At 40.2% G+C, this 17916-nt stretch overlaps 2 protein-coding genes across 4 annotated transcripts; one reads left to right on the top strand and one right to left on the bottom strand.

Annotated features, from left to right (window-relative positions):
• Positions 1-790: 790 nt before the first annotated feature.
• On the bottom strand, positions 791-7903 carry fan1 (FANCD2 and FANCI associated nuclease 1). The gene is given in 16 exon segments (XM_063877295.1): positions 791-1816; positions 1959-2087; positions 2564-2758; positions 2837-2940; positions 3022-3184; positions 3817-3981; positions 4103-4222; positions 4329-4437; positions 4531-4662; positions 5122-5284; positions 5287-5354; positions 5438-5639; positions 5917-6057; positions 6403-6777; positions 6780-7656; positions 7856-7903. Coding segments are annotated over 15 exon segments (3021 nt in total). The 5' UTR covers positions 7597-7656; positions 7856-7903; the 3' UTR covers positions 791-1678.
• Positions 7504-17309, top strand: apba2a (amyloid beta (A4) precursor protein-binding, family A, member 2a). 3 transcript variants are annotated; one of them, XM_063877321.1, is made up of 13 exons: positions 7504-7620; positions 8494-8606; positions 10680-11930; positions 12160-12264; positions 12616-12655; positions 12750-12889; positions 13406-13492; positions 13604-13789; positions 13968-14147; positions 14297-14509; positions 14820-14939; positions 15086-15226; positions 16559-17309. In XM_063877321.1, exons 3-13 carry the CDS (start codon positions 10710-10712, stop codon positions 16628-16630), a joined length of 2505 nt encoding a protein of 834 aa, XP_063733391.1. In that variant the 5' UTR covers positions 7504-7620; positions 8494-8606; positions 10680-10709; the 3' UTR covers positions 16631-17309. The 3 variants fall into 3 exon arrangements, with proteins under 3 accessions (XP_063733391.1, XP_063733375.1, XP_063733384.1); XM_063877305.1 differs by having other exon boundaries at positions 12744-12889; XM_063877314.1 differs by lacking the exons at positions 7504-7620; positions 8494-8606 and adding an exon at positions 8638-8784 and having other exon boundaries at positions 12744-12889.
• The last annotated feature ends 607 nt before the right edge of the window (positions 17310-17916 follow it).

The raw sequence follows: 17916 nt of genomic DNA, 5'->3' as shown, positions 1-17916 counted from the left end.
CAGGGCCTGCATACATTAAAGCACGCCCAGGCATAGCATTAAATATGCCTGGCTGTAATGTAATGTGTGCAATGTTTATACATCTCCTTCCACCATTACTGGCGCAGAAAACAGGCAAATGTCCCTTAACTCACTATTTCCAGCTACTGCCTTCAGGGCAAAACTACACAATCCCCTGTGCAGAGAAAAACCTCTGGAGGAAATTGTTTATCCCCATTACATTTCTTAATATGTAAGAACATTCTATGCACATTTTGCATATGCAAACCAAACACATATCCCTGCCTTTTGAACCTAACTGTTACAAATTCATTCTTAACAAATACCTCTGAGTAGAATTTTGCATTTATTGCCCCAGTCTTATGTTATCTTATATTGTGACAATAATATGGGGTTGACCATCAGTGCCTTCACCGAATAACATCTTGTGATTATTGTTTATGATGCTTATGTTTTCCTTGCTGTCATGTATGGTTGTTGATGCTCTTTTGATATTCCTTTATGCTCCTTGTGCAAAGCAAATTTGCCTTGGGGGGAATAAGGTTTCATTCATGATGTTCACTGTAAACACAGCATTGCCGTCTTTTCTATTATTTACTGCTCTCATTTTAACCACACCACTGTCGCTTGATTTAAGATTAAGTGAAGTGACAGTAATATTAAATGATTGTTCATATATTTGTGTAAAGTTATGTTATTTAAAAAAAATATGTTTTTTTATACACAATATGTTTTATTTATTCAAATTTAAATCTGTACTATTGCTGCTGTGACAGAGCTCCCCTCTGAATTTAGATCACTTTAATACCACTGCCTATTTATATGTTTAAAAAGAAAATCATTGGTTTAATAATCAATACATTATTTGAGTCATTTCAGCCAACAACAGTGCTATAATACTAAGTGTGTTAACTTTTCAAATGTAAAGATTAGCTGTGTTTGTTTGTTTAGTTTATTTACTGTAGTAATCTCAATAAATAGGGTTTTGGACTGATGAGACCAAACAAGCAATGTTGAGGAAGCATCTCGGGCTCTAAGACAATGTAAAGTTCACATTTTTCTGACATTTATAAACCATATGATTATTAATTAATGGAGAAAACAAACAAAAATATTTTGTTTTAAAAATATATAATATTTAATTGCAGCCCTGTTCTTAAATGTTCTGGTAGAGTAGTATTGTATCACAGTTTTTACTTGCTCACAAAGTCGTAGAGCTGTATTACAATTCATTAAGCTGCCAACAAATTGTGAGTTTTTGTTGCTTGGCAACCTAACATCCGGAGTGTTCCAAAAGAAAATAAATCACCATCGTTTGGTGTGTGAACGTTGGATTTGTTTCCTGTCATGCATCAACTCTAATTATCTGTAGGCGATGTATTTCAGTTTCTCAGTGATGATCTTCCTCTTGTGATCTTCATCCTCTTCCCGCTGATGCAGTGGTCTCCCTGATGTTAATGCCACATATTGCAAGGCACACCGCCTTTTCCGGAATAAGATAACATCTGTGACATGTTGAGGATAAATTGAGTTTTTGAGATGAACATCAGCATCGGTTCTAGATGACGTCACGAATCAGAAAGAAAATTCCCAGAGTCTTGTCTGCTGATGTTTCCATTTTGACCACAATCTGATTCATTAGCAGCAAAGTCTTATCAGTCAGTTCCTCTGTGTCTGTTTATTCCAGACGAGCTCCTTTGGCTCCTATCGCCGTCACGTGACACACCTCCACATCGGCTCCCAGCTTCTGAAGCTCATCCAGCCAGATCTGTTGCTTCTGGGACAGCCGGTCACTGGGCCCCTTCACCTCCACCAGCTACAACAACAAGAGAGCCCACATTGATACAGCACATTGCACGCTGCAGTGCAATCTATGTAATCAGGTACCACAGAGTGTCTAAATCCACACACAACGGAGAATATCTAATTCAGAGATCAAGCATGTGGTGTGATCTCACCTTGTAAGTGTTGTTTGAGGTGTTCCACACCACTAGATCAGGCAAACCTCCACGGCAGTGTCTGTAGTCTTTCGACATTCGTTTTATTACTCCTCCTAAGAAGGCTCCTCTCATGCATGACACAAGAGACTGTGATAGAAAAAGTGGTGTTGTTAGAACCAACAGTGATATGCACAGGTAGACAAAATCTGTTTTAACTCATCCTGTTATAGCATATCAAGGCTATTTTGAGTCTTTCCCAGTGTAAAACATGTACCTGTCCATGTGTAACGACTGTATAATGTATATGGTGATACGTACAGAATAAAAATAATGTATTTCCAATATTAATTGCCACCTCATATATATGTAAAGGGGGCTGTCAAAACATTAGAAACACCTTTCAATAATATGAACTCCAGTTCAACACTACTACAATCTACAACATCATTAAGAAACCTAATGTTAAACTAAAACCTCGCTGACAGTGCCAATCGAATCTAAACATTTGTATTCTTCTAAATGCAGTTTGTGGCTGATTCAGTTGCCTTGGATTGTATTACATTTTAAAGGTGTAGTTATTAAGTGGCCAAAATATGTATATTGACCAGAGTGACCATAAACACCTGTGCATGTTGAAGGGATGAGAAGCGCTCCCAGTTGACCAGTGAACACACTTTGCCCTCATGGGAGGTCCACACCTCCGCCAACATGTCATGCAGAGTCTCCACAGAAGCCTCGCTGACTAACTGCACACGAGAATCTATCGCCTCTCTTCTGTTCTCATAGAAACAGTCAGTGTAAAGATCCAGCGGACATGTCTGTGAGAAGAAAGGCAGATTAGGAAAATTGGTGTTAAATTGAAATCTCAAAATATCAATTTGTGGGGCTTACTTCACCTGGTAAGGATTTCTGAAAACATCTGGAATACCCTCCATAAAAATGATGTCCCAAAGCAGAACACCAAACAATGTTGAGAAGGTTGATCCCTCTCCATGGATTCCTGTTACATTAATAACACGTAATATAAATAACAATAAAATAACACAGAAATATGTTTAATAGGTGAAAGCAAACTGCTTACCTTGGTCAAAGCCTTGTTGACGGTAATGTGCTAAAGACAGGTCTTCCACAGAGCATATTATGGTGGCATCAGCACCCTCTTCCCCAACTCCAATTGCTGGTAAAAGAAACCTAGATTTCCCCATGCCCCCCTCATGGGGGAACAGCTGTCCCCGAATGGTCACCTGCAGACAAAGGTACAATCAGTATTTCATACATTTACATTTTTCATTCAAAAAGATATAAAGAATATAAAATATACATGAGGTTATCTGGCGTTGCATTTATTCACCATTGACAGAGAAAGTAGCTAATGGGTGTGTGTGTTACGTTTGCATTTGTTAAGTGTGTATGTGGTTCAGGTTCCATGGCATGAAATGTGTGTATCTTTAAAGATAATATCCTCCCTGTCATCTAACAAACTGAGTGTTGAGAAACAGGAAAGAAAAAGAAATCAATAGAAGTAGAAGAAGAAGAGTAGAATATGTTTGTTGGGCTTGAGGTGGTAAGACATGTAACAACATTTCCGCTCAGCAAATTTTATTATTGCTGTGATGTTCTCTTGATACTTGACCGCACTCTCCTCTCTAGCTGACATAGTGAGTGCCTTACTGCTCTCTGTATTCATATTTGTCAGTGCTCCTAGTGAAAGTATGTTATGAGGAAGTTAGAAACATAACATTACACTCAGCCTATTACTCCAATACATTTCATATAGATTTTAAATTGTGATTGTTCTTAATCAGTCTATATCCTAATCAAGATACATTTTGTTTTCATTGCAAATCACTTGGCTCTTGAGCGGTGCTAGACTCACATGTGTGACATCTTGCACTTGAATAGTGGGCATGTCATTCAGTTGCAGGTGATGCTTCTTCAGGCTGGCAGACTCTTTCATCCTGACAGCTCTTTGATGAAGAGACAGTTTATGTCCAGTACGCACCAGAGGGTCTGACATCCCATCTCTGATGGCACAGATAGCCTAAGTGAAATAGGAAAAGAACACTGTCAAACAAATAAAAACGCAATAGGTATTGTTGAGCACTCAAGTACTCACACAAAGAGATACATGATTAAATGGAACCACAGGTAACGGTGCTCACCTGCTCAGGTTTTTTAAGGTGCTGTTGAAGGTTTAGTGCCAGTCTGTCCCACCATCGGCCTCGGCTGTCAGGACAGTAAACAGATTGCGACAGTAAGGACTGCAGCTCCTCTACTGCTTCCTATAAAACAAAAGAAGACCCATTGTGATGAACCCCTGTATACACACGTTACCCTTTAAAAGTACTTGAATTTGATTCTAAATGCGAGTGGACAGGGTCAGAAAACCTCATAGCAACGTAGCCTTTGTGAAATCTCCACCCCTCTGGATAAGATCCGAGTGTAAGCCCATCCTGTAGTGAAGCTGCGCAGGAACACAGGCAGCTCCTCCTCGTGACTATCCAACAAACACAGTGGAAATATTGGCATTAAACAATATCCAGGGATTGTGTATCCTGGTTTTAGACTGAAGCAAAAAGATGTATGTCACCTGAGGTCATGGTCTGTCTTCAGCTCCTTCCAGACACTTTTGGCCGCAGTGTAGAGCTCCATGGCCTCTTCCCACTGACCTCCCTGCATGGCTGTAACTACCTCCTGCAGGGTTCGCATGGATGCTTCATATCTGGTGCGATAGATGGAATCATGAGTATTAATTAGGTCTGTAATGGTTCCTGTATTCCTACCAAACTGTCACAGCACGGTAAATATAGGCACACTCAGAATATTTATGTACTTGATGTTAAAATGTAGCCAATGTGAAACTTATAAAAACACTCCTAATGCAAATGTTTTAATTTGTATATTTTGGAGGATAAGCCTTTCAGGTTTATGGCCTTTAGTGACTTGTTGTCTTCTGGAAAGTCTTGTGCATTGCACTGCTGTCTATCTAAAAGAAATGAAAAGAAATCTAGCCTTATGGATATGGAGTTTTTCCACTGTACACCAAAGTGGGGCACATAATCCTGAGTATGACTTTAACTGTGACTTCAACCTACAGTTCCAGCCCTAATATGTGTTCCTGGCTATCCCACATAGATATGATGCAATAAACTAAATTTTAGCTCTTTGTGAAGGTCCTCACCTGATAAGATCCTCTCTGTCCTGGAACACCTTGGCTGAACGCTGCACTGTGTAGTCTGGGAAGGCCAGGCGTCCTGAGTTAACCAGCAGGATGGTGAACAGCTGGCTCTGCCCACCAGCTGCCGTCTCCTCCTCCTCCAGGGTGTCCGTCAAAGAGAAGAGAGAAGGATTCGAGAAAAGACAGCCCGAGCACCGCGACAGAGGCGGACACAGGAACTTGCAAGCTGCTTTGCCCTTTAAAAGGTAAGAGGGAACATGGGTGAGGTCATTACTGCTACTAGAACTTTCAATGCACACAATGTGTTTGATCATCTCACCTTTTGAGGATGACAGCCCCAATGTGGTTCTGAGCAGGGGACAGAGAGAAGAGCGACTTTTGCCTGCTCAAACGAAGAAGTCCATCGACCAACTGCTGTTTCTGAGTCCCGGAATTGCCCAGATGGAAAGTCTTAGCCAGAGATTTGAGTTCGGGAGCTGGCAGGAGATCCAGAGTCTCCCCCAAGTCCTGTAGGTCACGCTCTATCATTTTCAAAACCAGCAGAGATGAGCATTAACGAGATGAAACTATCTTTTTTATTTTTTATGATGTGGTGGTTACAGCAGGATAATATACAGTATGTTCTTATACATACTTTATTCATATAGCTCTTTTCAAAACAATTTTACAAAAAAGAGTGGTACTATACAACTTAGCTAAAACTGTAATTATATAATAAATCAACAACATCATACGTAAATATACATTTGCCAAATAATTCAAGAGGTGTGTCAAAATATAGTATTAGATATAATTTACCTGACTGTAGAAAACCAGCTTCAACCAGCTCCTGAGCAACAGGTCCAAGATCACTGCATATCTCTTCATAATCCAGTTTATTAACTTGGAGCCACTTCAGTTTCCTCTGGAAGAGTCTCACATAAAGCTTCTGGCCCATGACTTTGAGAGGAGAAAAAACATGTGAGTGACTAGGCCTCACTTAAAATGAATAACAATAACAGAAGGTGCAGCTGAAACAATCTGCCTACTAATCAGAGAGTGGATTGTAAACTATTTTGGTAAACTAATAATCTTTAATAATGTAATAATATTTCATGCAATGTGATTGTAAATGTGGTTTTCAGTCTCTTCAATACGAAGAATTCCTGATTTTTATAGTTTTAAAACTATTTTGTCATTGTGTAAACCATACAATTAATCGATTAATCCCCAAGAATTAATCGGCAGATCACTCGATAATGAAATATATGGTTAGTTGCAGTGCTAGGATTTATATCAGCTTACCTGAGAGTTCCTTAAATGCATGTATGAGTGACATGTCATCCTGGTTGAACAATGACCTGTCGTCCTCATTCTCCAGTACAGCCTGTAGTACGGTCAGGAAGTTACGAAGGTAGTAGGGAAGCCGTGGAGGAAGAGATCCATCGACTGATTGGTCACTCGTGATGTTCTCAGCAACAGACTCTGACTGTGTATCACTTTTGATCACTGCAGGACCTTTCTCATCTGTTTCTTCTGAAGTCAGAAGGGGGTCACAAGTAGTGGTAGATGGTACCTCAGTTTGAGGCTTGTCTGTTTCCGTCATCTCTGCTTTAATGTCACTAGAAAACACCTCCTCTGGCTCCACATTGCTCCCCCCATATTTTGCTTTCTTTCTGAGCCCGACACGCTGCCAGTTGGAGGTATTCTCTTCTTTTTCTTTGATAGTTTAGAGGATGAAGACGGCAGCTTTGGAGTAACCACTTTCTCAGATTTAGGAGCTTTGCGTTTAGGATAAGGTCTTTTGTCTGAAAAACCTGATATATCTTCCACTGCTGCTGGAGAATCAGTACTAGCGTCTGTGAGGTCAATGACTGTTACATAATTTTGTTTCTCTTCTAAAGTCTGAATATTCTCTTTCTGTGAGCTGCTGAGGGTCTCAGAAGAAGAACAACATATCTCCTGTTCAGTATCCATTGGTGCCTGTTTATCTCCTGTCTTGGTTCTCTTAGGTGATGTATGACATTTCGTAGATATTTTGGAGGAGAGACTTCCCAGGTCAATCGTCCTGACCACTCTTTTACTTCTCATCTCGCGTTGTGCTTGCTGAGAATCATTCTTTTTGAAGTAAGGGCTGGTCTTGGTGTCTTCGATCTGTTCTTCATTCTTTGGATCCAGCTTTGGGGACTTTGGGGGATTCCTTATGGGTGACAGTTGCATGCTTGGCACGACACTATTACTTGCTGAGGCTGCACCGCTGTCTCCTCTCTCAAAGTTCTGACATTGCAAATCAATGTGCTCATTGATCTTGAATCTTGGTACCAGCTGGCCACACAGGGGGCAGGCCAGCTTAGGGGGGGGCTGGCTGCTGAAGAAGAAACTGATAGGAGTTGTGGTGGCAGGACTGGCAGAAATCCCAGCTTTGACATTGCCTTTCTTCTTACTCTTAGACAATGACAAATTTCGCCTGGGTGTTTCTTTGCTGGCTCTTTCCGTCATGATGCAGGCGGAAGTGGTGAACAAGTAAAGGCTTTCTTAGAAGATTTTCTTTGTTGCATACTATGGTGTGAAAAGGGTCGACAGATCAGTATAGATACTGCTAAGTGCTAATGGATCTGTTTGGCTAACTCAACACAAAAAAAACACTGTATTTTATACTACTATACACATGTAGCTTTGGTGGTTCATACATGCATTAGAAAGAACGCTAAACCACTCATATATAAAAACTGTCAATTAAAAACAGAAGCTAACATACCGGTGGAAGAGAAGAGCTGCACGATAATAACAATCCCGCTTCCCAGGCTTAACCAGCGGAAGGCAGATCCCCTGCTAAGGATGTACTAATCGATCCCAACTTCATCGATATTTCTTAACCACCTATTCGCAAATAAGATAAAGCAAACATTCCAACCTCAAATTATTAATATTTATTGAGGTGTATTTTTAAGTAGTCAGTGTTACTATAATGCAAAAAATAGACAGTGTTTTTACATCGTGAACTGCTCCTTTAATTTACTGTAAATGTGTTGGGAAACTAATATTTGTAAGGTTTTTTTTACTAATGATAAGATAGTAAGATAAGATATACTTTATTGATCTCAATTTGGGAGTTGTTTTCGTTACAGCAGCAAGTAAACACACGATGTAAAAATGAAAAGAGTATACTATAAATAAATAAAAACCCCGACATAAACATAAAATAGAAACATCTCAAAATAGAAAATAAAAACAGAACTTTAAAGTTATATATATATATATATATACATACATACACGATAACAGTCAGTTATTTAGGCGTATGTTTGACTCTGTGCTCATTATGCCTTTCATTGTCATTTGTTAGGGGACCGAGCAGTGAGCACATGATGATGGGGGTGTGTTTTTCCTACACAGGTTCCTGGGCTGCTGTGCGGCTTTTATTCAAAAATCACCATTCCGGAGAGCAATCTGATGTGATCAGCACACGGGCATTTTACAAGGAGGTGCGGCCAAGAGGACCGATGTTGGTAAGTGGCACATAGCATTGTCTGTATGGATGGGGAAACATGTATTTGTGATGCACATAGGCCTCTTCGTCTTGAGATAACAGAGATGAGGACAATGCTGCTGGATGTGATCCTCTGGTACAACGTCAGCCCATAAACTGGATGTCAGCATGATGCAGTCTCGATGCTTCAAATCAAGGTCGATGTGAATTACAGCAGAAGGAAAATATTTGGTTGAGGATGATGAATTCAGCAGAGTGTGTGTGCAGGGAGTCAGATCAATCACTGCGTGCTATATGCGCAGGAAAACCATATATCTGATTGTCTTATCGATGTTTAAGCAGATGGGAATGCGGCGTCCACTTGTGGGGAAACCGGAGCCACCACAACATCCACTCCTGCAGCTGCGGCAAAAGTTAATCATAATAGGTTTATTAAATACCTCTACAAAAATGTGAAGGGCAGGGCGAAATGCGTGAAATCGCCATAATGACCCTTATGGTTTTTAATTAGCACTTCAGCACCATGGAGAGGTCATGATTAGGTCCGCGTGTAAGAGCCTATTGGAGGTGATCTGGGGGGATAAGGTATTTGTATTCACAACACCATAATCTCAGATGCATTGTCATCAGATCAACACCGTGAGTGGTTAGGATTTATTGTGTTTAATGTGATAAATAATAGCACAATCGTACTGTTTTTTCCCCAGTTCAGCCTCAAGCCTTCATGATTCATGTTTAGATCAGGGTGTTGACATGTTGGAACTGGGCGGATATCAGCCCACTGTGTTCAGTGTGATAGCTCATATACTGACAGAAAGATACTATTATGTGTTTACGCCTTAAATATCACACTGAGAACCAAATTAAGCATTTAAGTTGATATTTGGCTTATCTTTAGTCTAAAATGATAACATAAAATAGAGTAATGGATCCAAGGAAGGCCTAATTAATAAATGAGTCAGTCTAAATCACTGTATTGATCCTTAAATGTATTTTCTGTTTGTCATTTTAAATTGATGAATTTTATTTGTAATATATTTTTGTTGGTGTAAAGCTACACATTGTAGGGCTGCAACAAGCTATTATGTTATTCATCTGTATTTTCTTTGGTGCATTTCAAATACTGTTTATAAAACTCATCACATTACAAAACTCAAATCTCTTCTAAAGACATGGAAGTGTTAGATTCAAGAGACTTGAACCAGTTCATTTGGGCATTTTTTAAGTGGTAATTAACATTTTTGCAGATTATTTTTCTATCAATCGATTAATCATCGAATAATAAATTGACCTGGAGTTTGAATCTGGTACACATACTAAGCGCATTATATAAATGCATCAGAGATAAGTTTGTAAGGGAGAATATAATTTAAATTGAAAAATGTACAATGACTTTACATAATAAAAACATCACATGCAGCTGGTCTGACTCACTTGAAAAAAATGGTTTTGTTGCACGATTAGAGCAGATGCAACAAAGCAAGAGGACAGATTACAAACAACCTCAGCAGTCATAGACAAACAGAGTCAGATGGTGCATGTTGGTGCTAAATGGTATTGAAGTAATGGATGTACATTATTATGACTTCATACTGTAGTTGGCCTGTTTGACCTTGAAGTAGGGATTGTGTTAGTAATGTAAAGAAAATATATTTACTCTAATATAATGTTGTTTTAAATGTTTGTGCTAGTTTGGAAACTAACCTGTGATCATATGTTATCTGGTATATTGTTTGTGCTTGAGAGATGCTCCAAAAATGTGTAGTTAGTGTGTGTACAGGGTTTTCTTTAATGGTAAGCTAGAGAAAAAGTTGTTTTGCTGACAAAGAATATTAATGTCTTTAATAATATGTGTATTTATAAAAAGAGATAGGCATAACATGTGGCAGTTCATTTTTACAGTACTTTGGTGTCAGTGAAGACATTTAACAGTCTGTAAAAGATACATTATCTTTTAAAACTTAACATTTGTTCAATGTTTCTGTTTCTATGTTAAAAAAAAGGCAATGTGCTGTTAAAGGTGTCAAATGAAAATGTAGCATGAATGATGCATCGCAGAGATTTAATTGTGGTTATCTATTATTGTTCACAGGGTTGAAGGTAGTGGGTTTAAAGGCCAGTTATGGTTCATGGAAAAAGGCCAGGAACCATCACCAAAATATTGGCCCCAAGCCCTCCACCGTGCTCCGGTCCAGGAGTCACAGAACAGAGACAAGAAGAGCAGCGAGGTTTGGTAAAGGAGGCGTCTGAGAAATCACAGTGTACCTTGAAGGATGAAAACAAAGACCAGCTGACTCCTCCTGTTCCTGCAAGCCACTTTTACTTGAGTTGTGACCCTAGTCCTGAGGACATGGAAGACACCTGCTCTGAGTACGACAACGTGGGCTCTGATGTGGAGCAGGACTATGATGAGGTGCTGCGTTTAAACAGAGAGGGCGTTGTGGACGCGAGGTTCTACAAACAGTACTCTCCTGAGGATGGTGGCTATATAAAGCATGCAGTAGGCGATAATATTAATGAGAGCAGCAGTGCTGTTGACCAGTTTACTCCCAGGCCTGGACATGGCATAGAAATATGTGAGGGATCACAATCAGACACTAAACCTCACAAGACGGGCCATGGATTTAGGTCGCATTGTGCTCCGACTGCTGTGGATGAAGCAGAGAGGGAGGTGAAAAAGTGCCAGGAGAACCGTTTTTTCTTCAGCGACGGCGATGAAATAGAGGAGGTGTTGGACGGGGCCAAATTTATAGAGGATTTAGAGGAAGAAGAGAACACAGATCAAAGGAAGACCAGCGTTTATCAGGACAAGGAGAATGAAAGAGTTAGAAAGGGAGGAGATGAAAGGAGGAGAGAAGATGACACTCGAGTGGCCAGAAACCGTAATATCCCCATGGTTAGTAGGAAGTGTGAGGAGTCTCACATGGTTTCAAAGGAGAGGGAGAGGCAGAGTAAGGGAAGAGGGAGGAGGGTAGCAAGTGAGGACATGGAGCCCATTGTTACTGGGATCAAAGGATGCACGACCAACAGCAGTGAACAGCGTCCAAAGACTTTGTCAAAGGACAGCAAAAAAGCTGTTGTGAGGACCAAAGCAAGGTCTGGTTCCAGTAGGCAACATCCTCCCCCACCACCTCGTCATGCACACGCACTGCCTCCTGCCGACCCCCACAAGGCCCCGCCTCGCAGAGAGACTCCTCCTGTTCCCAGACCCAGTCCCTCCTCTGCCAACAGCCAGGAGAGTGAACCCAGGGTTATAAAACCATCCTTGGCTCCTCATCAAACACCAGAACCACAGAGGGAGCCTCTTGAGGACAGGCAGAGACGGCCAGAGAAACCACAGCAGGTAACCAATGCAAATAGGGCAGGTCTTTTTCAGATCCCATCCATTGGGGCTTGTGTTTTGTTCTGCACAATCTACATCCACTGTGTCCTAGAGTGGTTGCAGTAAGATCTTAAGTACATGCTTTGACATGAATAGCCTCTTTCCCCATGGGGTTATCGTTTACAAAGGACAATAGGAAACATTTAAATCAAGGCATGCCAAAGTTATAACCGATGTTTGTATACAACAGGGGGAGAAGCCGAGCACAGCTGTGTTACCTGAGGATGTGCCGGAGCAGCCGAGGAGGCCTCAGACTCCAGAGCCCCTCCCTGCAGAGGACAGCAACACACCCAAGGTGAAGACTTTTTACAAGAACAAAAAGACTGTGTTTCATTGATGACATCCAAATGCTTTTTAATGTGTATAGTTTGAGGGAATAAGTCTGTAATTTCTCCATCTTTAAAACTTCATTTCTGGATTTTCCCACTATAAGAAGACTTTTCTGTATTCCGCTTATTAAAGGAAATTACAGTTTACTTACTTAATTGCACTAGAACTTTTATTTTCTTATTTTCTTGGTATTAATAATTATCTTTAATATGCTTTTATAAAATATTTACTATGATTAACTGATATGTATCTCCGGTATTTTTGACATACCAATGCAGTACAATTGAAGGCTAATATTGACATGCTTTTTTAAAAGAACACACAGGAAGCTGCTTCTTTCCCCAGCTTTGAGGATGGTGATTATCTCAGACTATTCTTATATTTCATAAATCTTTCCAGCACATTAAAAATGTTCCCACTGAGAGCCTTTTGTTTTTTGCATAGTCCCAGGTCCCTGTGAGCCAGAGGATCTTATTGATGGGATCATTTTTGCTGCTAACTACCTTGGCTGCACTCAGGTGTTGTCAGACAAAAACCCATCCAAGTCTGTCCGTATGTCCCAGGCCCATGAAGCTGTCAGTCGCATCAAGGTAATCGGCCTCTTCAGGGAGTCATTAACATCCATTGATTTAGTTTATACATATTTGACTTGCTAAAGAGGTTGCTGCATGCTTTCTTATTTTCTGGTCCTTGTGTTAAGGACACATTTATTAGAAAATTATGACACAACACAAGTTGCCTTTTAATCTTCAGCCATCAACTTGATTCCAAGTGCTATCAGTGTGTTTGCAGGTTGAAGAATCAATATTGTTGCATCTTGGTAAAACAACAAGGTAGTTGTTCAGCACTGGAAGTGGGTATGCTCCAGAAAGGCATTTTACTTTGGATTTGAATGGGATTTTTACCTGTTATTTCCAGCTGATTTATTTTTGAAGGGTATACCATGCAGTAGGGTCCTTTCTTGGCCACATGGTTGAGCTGTTGCATACATTTCTTTCTCAGCCATCCATGTTAGTGTCTTTAAAATGAACTAAGAGTTTGTCTAGTAACACACAAGTACTACAAATATTAACTGCTGATTTAAACAATCTATTTTTTTTTCAAAGAGCCAAGATGAAGACTCTCAAATGATGACAGAAGTGGACCTTTTTATCTCCACCAAAGCTGTCAAAGTGCTGAATGCTGACACACAGGTTAGTAACTATTCTGTGTTCCCTTGTGTGTTAAATCTAGCACACAAGCTTCCCTTCTGTGTTAAATCTATATATCTAAGTAATGATTGCCATTATTGTTGTTCCATGCAGGAGACAATGATGGACAGTGCCTTGCGGACCATTTCCTATATCGCAGACATTGGCAGTATTGTGGTTCTGATGGCTCGGAGGCGCCTGTCTCAGGCCTCTTCAGAAGATTTCTCAGAGTCTCCTGATTCTCCCGGCGAAGGAAAGAGTCAGTACAGGATGATCTGCTATGTATTTGAGTCTGAAGATGTGAGTATTTGCTGCTCATCTGAAAATACATTTTGGGTTTTGAGTATATGCATTAGTTTTATATTAGATGTTTGTTGCGTGGTCTGTATAACATTGTGATCTTCCTCACCTCCTTGCTGTTGTCAACTGGGATAGCCTTTCTGCTGAGTAGTTTCCCTAAACTCTCCCCTTCCCACAGGCTCAGCTCATTGCACAGTCCATCGGTCAGGCCTTTAGCGTGGCCTACAGAGAGTTCCTGCGAGCCAACGGCATCAACCCGACCGACTTGAGCCAGAAACAATACAGTGACATCATCAATTCCCAGGAAATGTACCACGATGATCTCGTCCATTTCTCAAACTCTGACAACTGTAAAGAGGTGTGATATTTTTTCCCTATGGGTTCAGGTGATTTGTGGATGAGGACGGATGGATTTCCCTCAACTTAATTCGCTGTACTTGCTAAACCCTGGCATATGAGAAAATATAATGCTTCAAAATGATTGAAAATGCTTTTTCTTGGTTCCAGCTGTATGTGGAGAAGCAAAAAGGGGAGAGCATTGGTGTGGTGATTGTGGAGTCTGGGTGGGGCTCCATCCTGCCCACCGTCATTCTGGCCAGCATGCTGAACAGTGGCCCTGCAGCTCGCTCTGGAAAACTCAGTGTCGGGGACCAGATTATGTCCATCAATGACACAAGTCTGGTGGGTCTGCCACTGGCAACCTGTCAGGGCATCATCAAGGTACCGCATCATGGATTTAACATATTCCCATCTTCTTTCATTCTTCTAAGGAAATATCACTAAACAATGTCCTAGTTGTTTGTTAATGCTACTCAAACTCGAGTGAATAGTGCTTTTGTTGCAGATTACTTTCAGTATTAGTATTTTAGCAGCACCAGCTATAAAGGATCAAATAAAAAGAAACTGCATACTTACTTAATATGTATTTAAACACTACTTTTTTGCTACAGGTATTACCCATCAGTAGGATGAATTCTCAATATCTTAAAATCGTGAACATTAATGGGTTTATATTTATTTTTTGGTCCAGGGTCTGAAGAACCAGGTGAAGGTAAAGCTGAGTATTGTGAGCTGCCCTCCTGTCACCACCGTCCTCATCAAGAGACCTGATCTCAAGTTTCAGCTTGGTTTCAGTGTGCAGAATGGCATTGTGAGTAAGCCTTTGTTGGTATGAAGCATGGCACTTTAGGTTGAGGCTTTGGCAGCTTCTGAAGAAAACCACTGTTTCTTAAGTGAGTGAGGTTTGGGCTGTAAACTATGCAGTTACTTACAGTGTGTATTTTTTCACACCCTCAGATCTGCAGTCTGATGCGAGGTGGCATAGCTGAGCGAGGCGGTGTTCGTGTTGGACACAGGATCATTGAGATAAATGGTCAGAGTGTTGTTGCCATGGCACACGAGAAGATTGTTCAAACCCTGTCTGTCTCAGTGGGTGAGGTAAGAACACATCATGCAACAAGATGGCAATTTTCCCTGACTACTGCATCACACAAGTCGCTGTAGCATGCAGGCCTTGCAAAGTTATGCCTCCAGATTAGACATTAGTTCAAGGCACAGCGTTTTTGGTTGCATAAATTACTTCTGCATGCATGTAATCAACAAATGAAATTAGTAAATACCTTTGGTTAAATCTTTACATTTGATTGCAAATGCTGATAAAACACAAACAAGTGAGCAGATGAGTGATCAATGTTGGAAAAAACTTGCCTTGTCAAAAATGAAGCATTATGTAACTCCAGTCAGACTACACATCTCCAGGACACAAATCTATGTTGTTTTTCAACTCAAATGTATTTAAATTAAAGTTCATATACTCATCTAGCCGTATGTGGATGCTTTGATTCAAAAAACATTTTGGGAAAATCTGCTCATTTACTGTTTTTGCTGAGACAGGAAGTTCGATATCTGGCTGGTTAGCTTAGCTTAGCATAAAGACTGAAAATAAGACAAGCTAACCTGGCTCTGCAAAACATTTAACAAAATCCACCTACAAGCAACTCTGAAGCTAATTTTATTAACAAGTCATCTTTGTTTAATACACCATCAAAGTGTGAAACAAAACATTGACGTGACGACAAGGCTCCATCCATCCATCCATCCATCCATCCATCCATCCATCTTTGACAAGGCTCATGGAAGTTAATAAGCCAGGAAATGGTTAACCACATAAACCTTTGTAAAACCACAATGTTTAATTTCTACTCTTGGGTATTTGTACAGATTAAACAACTCGACACAACTTGTTAATAAGTGAGCTCAGAGGTGCATGGCCTTGTTTTAGTCTTTTTGGTAAGCTAACCGGAGGCTAGCAGTATCTAGCATCTATATCATGCAGATGTCCAAGATGAGTCATATCAACCTTCTCACCTAAATCTCAGCAAGAGAGTGAATAAATTGATGCCTAAATTCTTAGATTAAAGCCAGAGCAAAACAAACTGGTTGTTTTTGTGAACATTTTCTTACAATATACCAAGTTTAATACAAGGTAAGTTTTCTTTATCAACCATTCTTGGTCTGATGAAGCTGTGAAAATGATGTGCTGTTATGTGAGTTTATTTGCCCCTATTTATCACAGTATATGTCTCCATTAAAGCCATAGAAGCCTATTCTTTGTCAGTAATGAATTCAAGGTCTCCTGTGAGTTTCTGATGGCACAGAAGGGAGTAAATTAGGCCAAGATTCAAGTGATTATGACTGTGCCTCTATAAACGTGCCCTTAAGTTGATAGTGTAATTGTCCCCACTCCTCTTGTCTCTGCCTCTCTGCCAGATCAACATGAAGACGATGCCTGCCGTGATGTTCAGACTGCTGACGGGACAGGAGACGCCCCTCTACATTTAGAGACCGTGCATGGATCGGCCCACTGTAGCTCTGCATGTCTTGCTGTGTTGAGGCGAAGGACATGGATGATGGACTGGTAGCTCAGTGGGACGGGGATAATTTATTTTTCTATCATTTTATTTTCCCGGCCTCTTGTTGCAAAGCTGTAAAGAACATCCGGTTCTCATTTTCAGGTTTTATCTTGAATTACATTGTCATAATGGCCTTACAATGTGAATACTCTGTCTGTAGTACTGTACGTGAGTTTCTGGTGTTGAAGAAAAGTAGCTTTAAGGTCACGATTATTTTCTTATGAAGAGATAAATTAGTACATTTATTTTTTATTTAGTCATTTTTATAATGTGTATGGAGTTACAAAATGTACTTATACTGTAAATACTTTGGACTACTCAAGGACTTGGTTGGAAAGGCCATATTACTCCTACAGTATATGCATGTTATTATGAAGAATTACTGACCAGGGATTCTTTCTCAATCTGACATGATAATCTATTAAAATAAGTATTAAAAATAAGATGATAATATGCTGTACAAAAGCTTTGTGTATTACGGTGATGCTGAAGGCCAAAGACACAACTACTTTTCAAAGACTTACAGTATCGGTGATTATTACCTTTACCAGAGCAAACAATACAAGAGTGTATCAAAATATACATTTCTGAATGAATGTAATGTTATAACACACCAAGAATACAATCTCACTGATGAATGTTTGTTGTTGTTTTTATTTTATTGAGGTGTTGCAGCAAAAAAGGTACTTACGAACACACATGACAACGTATATTTCCATGGGGCCCTGTTATGTTTTGGGGGGTTTTCCATTTCCTGTAGTGTTTTATACAGGTTTTTGTGCATTTCAATGGTCTGAAAGAAGAAGAAGGATACCCTTAATCGTCTCACAGAGGGGACATTTTACATTCTGCATTTGACCCATCCTGGTGTGAGGGGCAGTGGGCTGCCATATGTACGGCGCCCGGGGAGCAGTGTGGGAATGGTGCCTTGTGTGCCTTTCGAGGACTTGAACTGGTGACCTTCCAGTTCCCAGGCCAAGCACTTTGCCACCACTGACAAGGCTAAATTCTCTAAAGTGATTTCCTCTCCCACACATAATGATATCCCTATGTAATACTTGGGCTTCTATAGCACTCCAACACAATGTTTGTGAGTAAAGGGCGGGACAGCTCTAAGTGGTTGACCAATCACAACAGAGCCAGTTAACCAATCAGAGAAGACTGGGCTCTGGTTTAAGACAGAAGCATGAAAACACGTCACATTAAACGAACAAA

The sequence above is a fragment of the Eleginops maclovinus genome, chromosome 2 (genome assembly GCF_036324505.1).
Source record: "Eleginops maclovinus isolate JMC-PN-2008 ecotype Puerto Natales chromosome 2, JC_Emac_rtc_rv5, whole genome shotgun sequence".
Classification (NCBI taxonomy): Eukaryota; Metazoa; Chordata; class Actinopteri; order Perciformes; family Eleginopidae; genus Eleginops; species Eleginops maclovinus.
The sequence above is the reverse complement of the archived record's forward strand: the minus strand, read 5'-3'. Positions and strand labels throughout refer to the sequence as shown.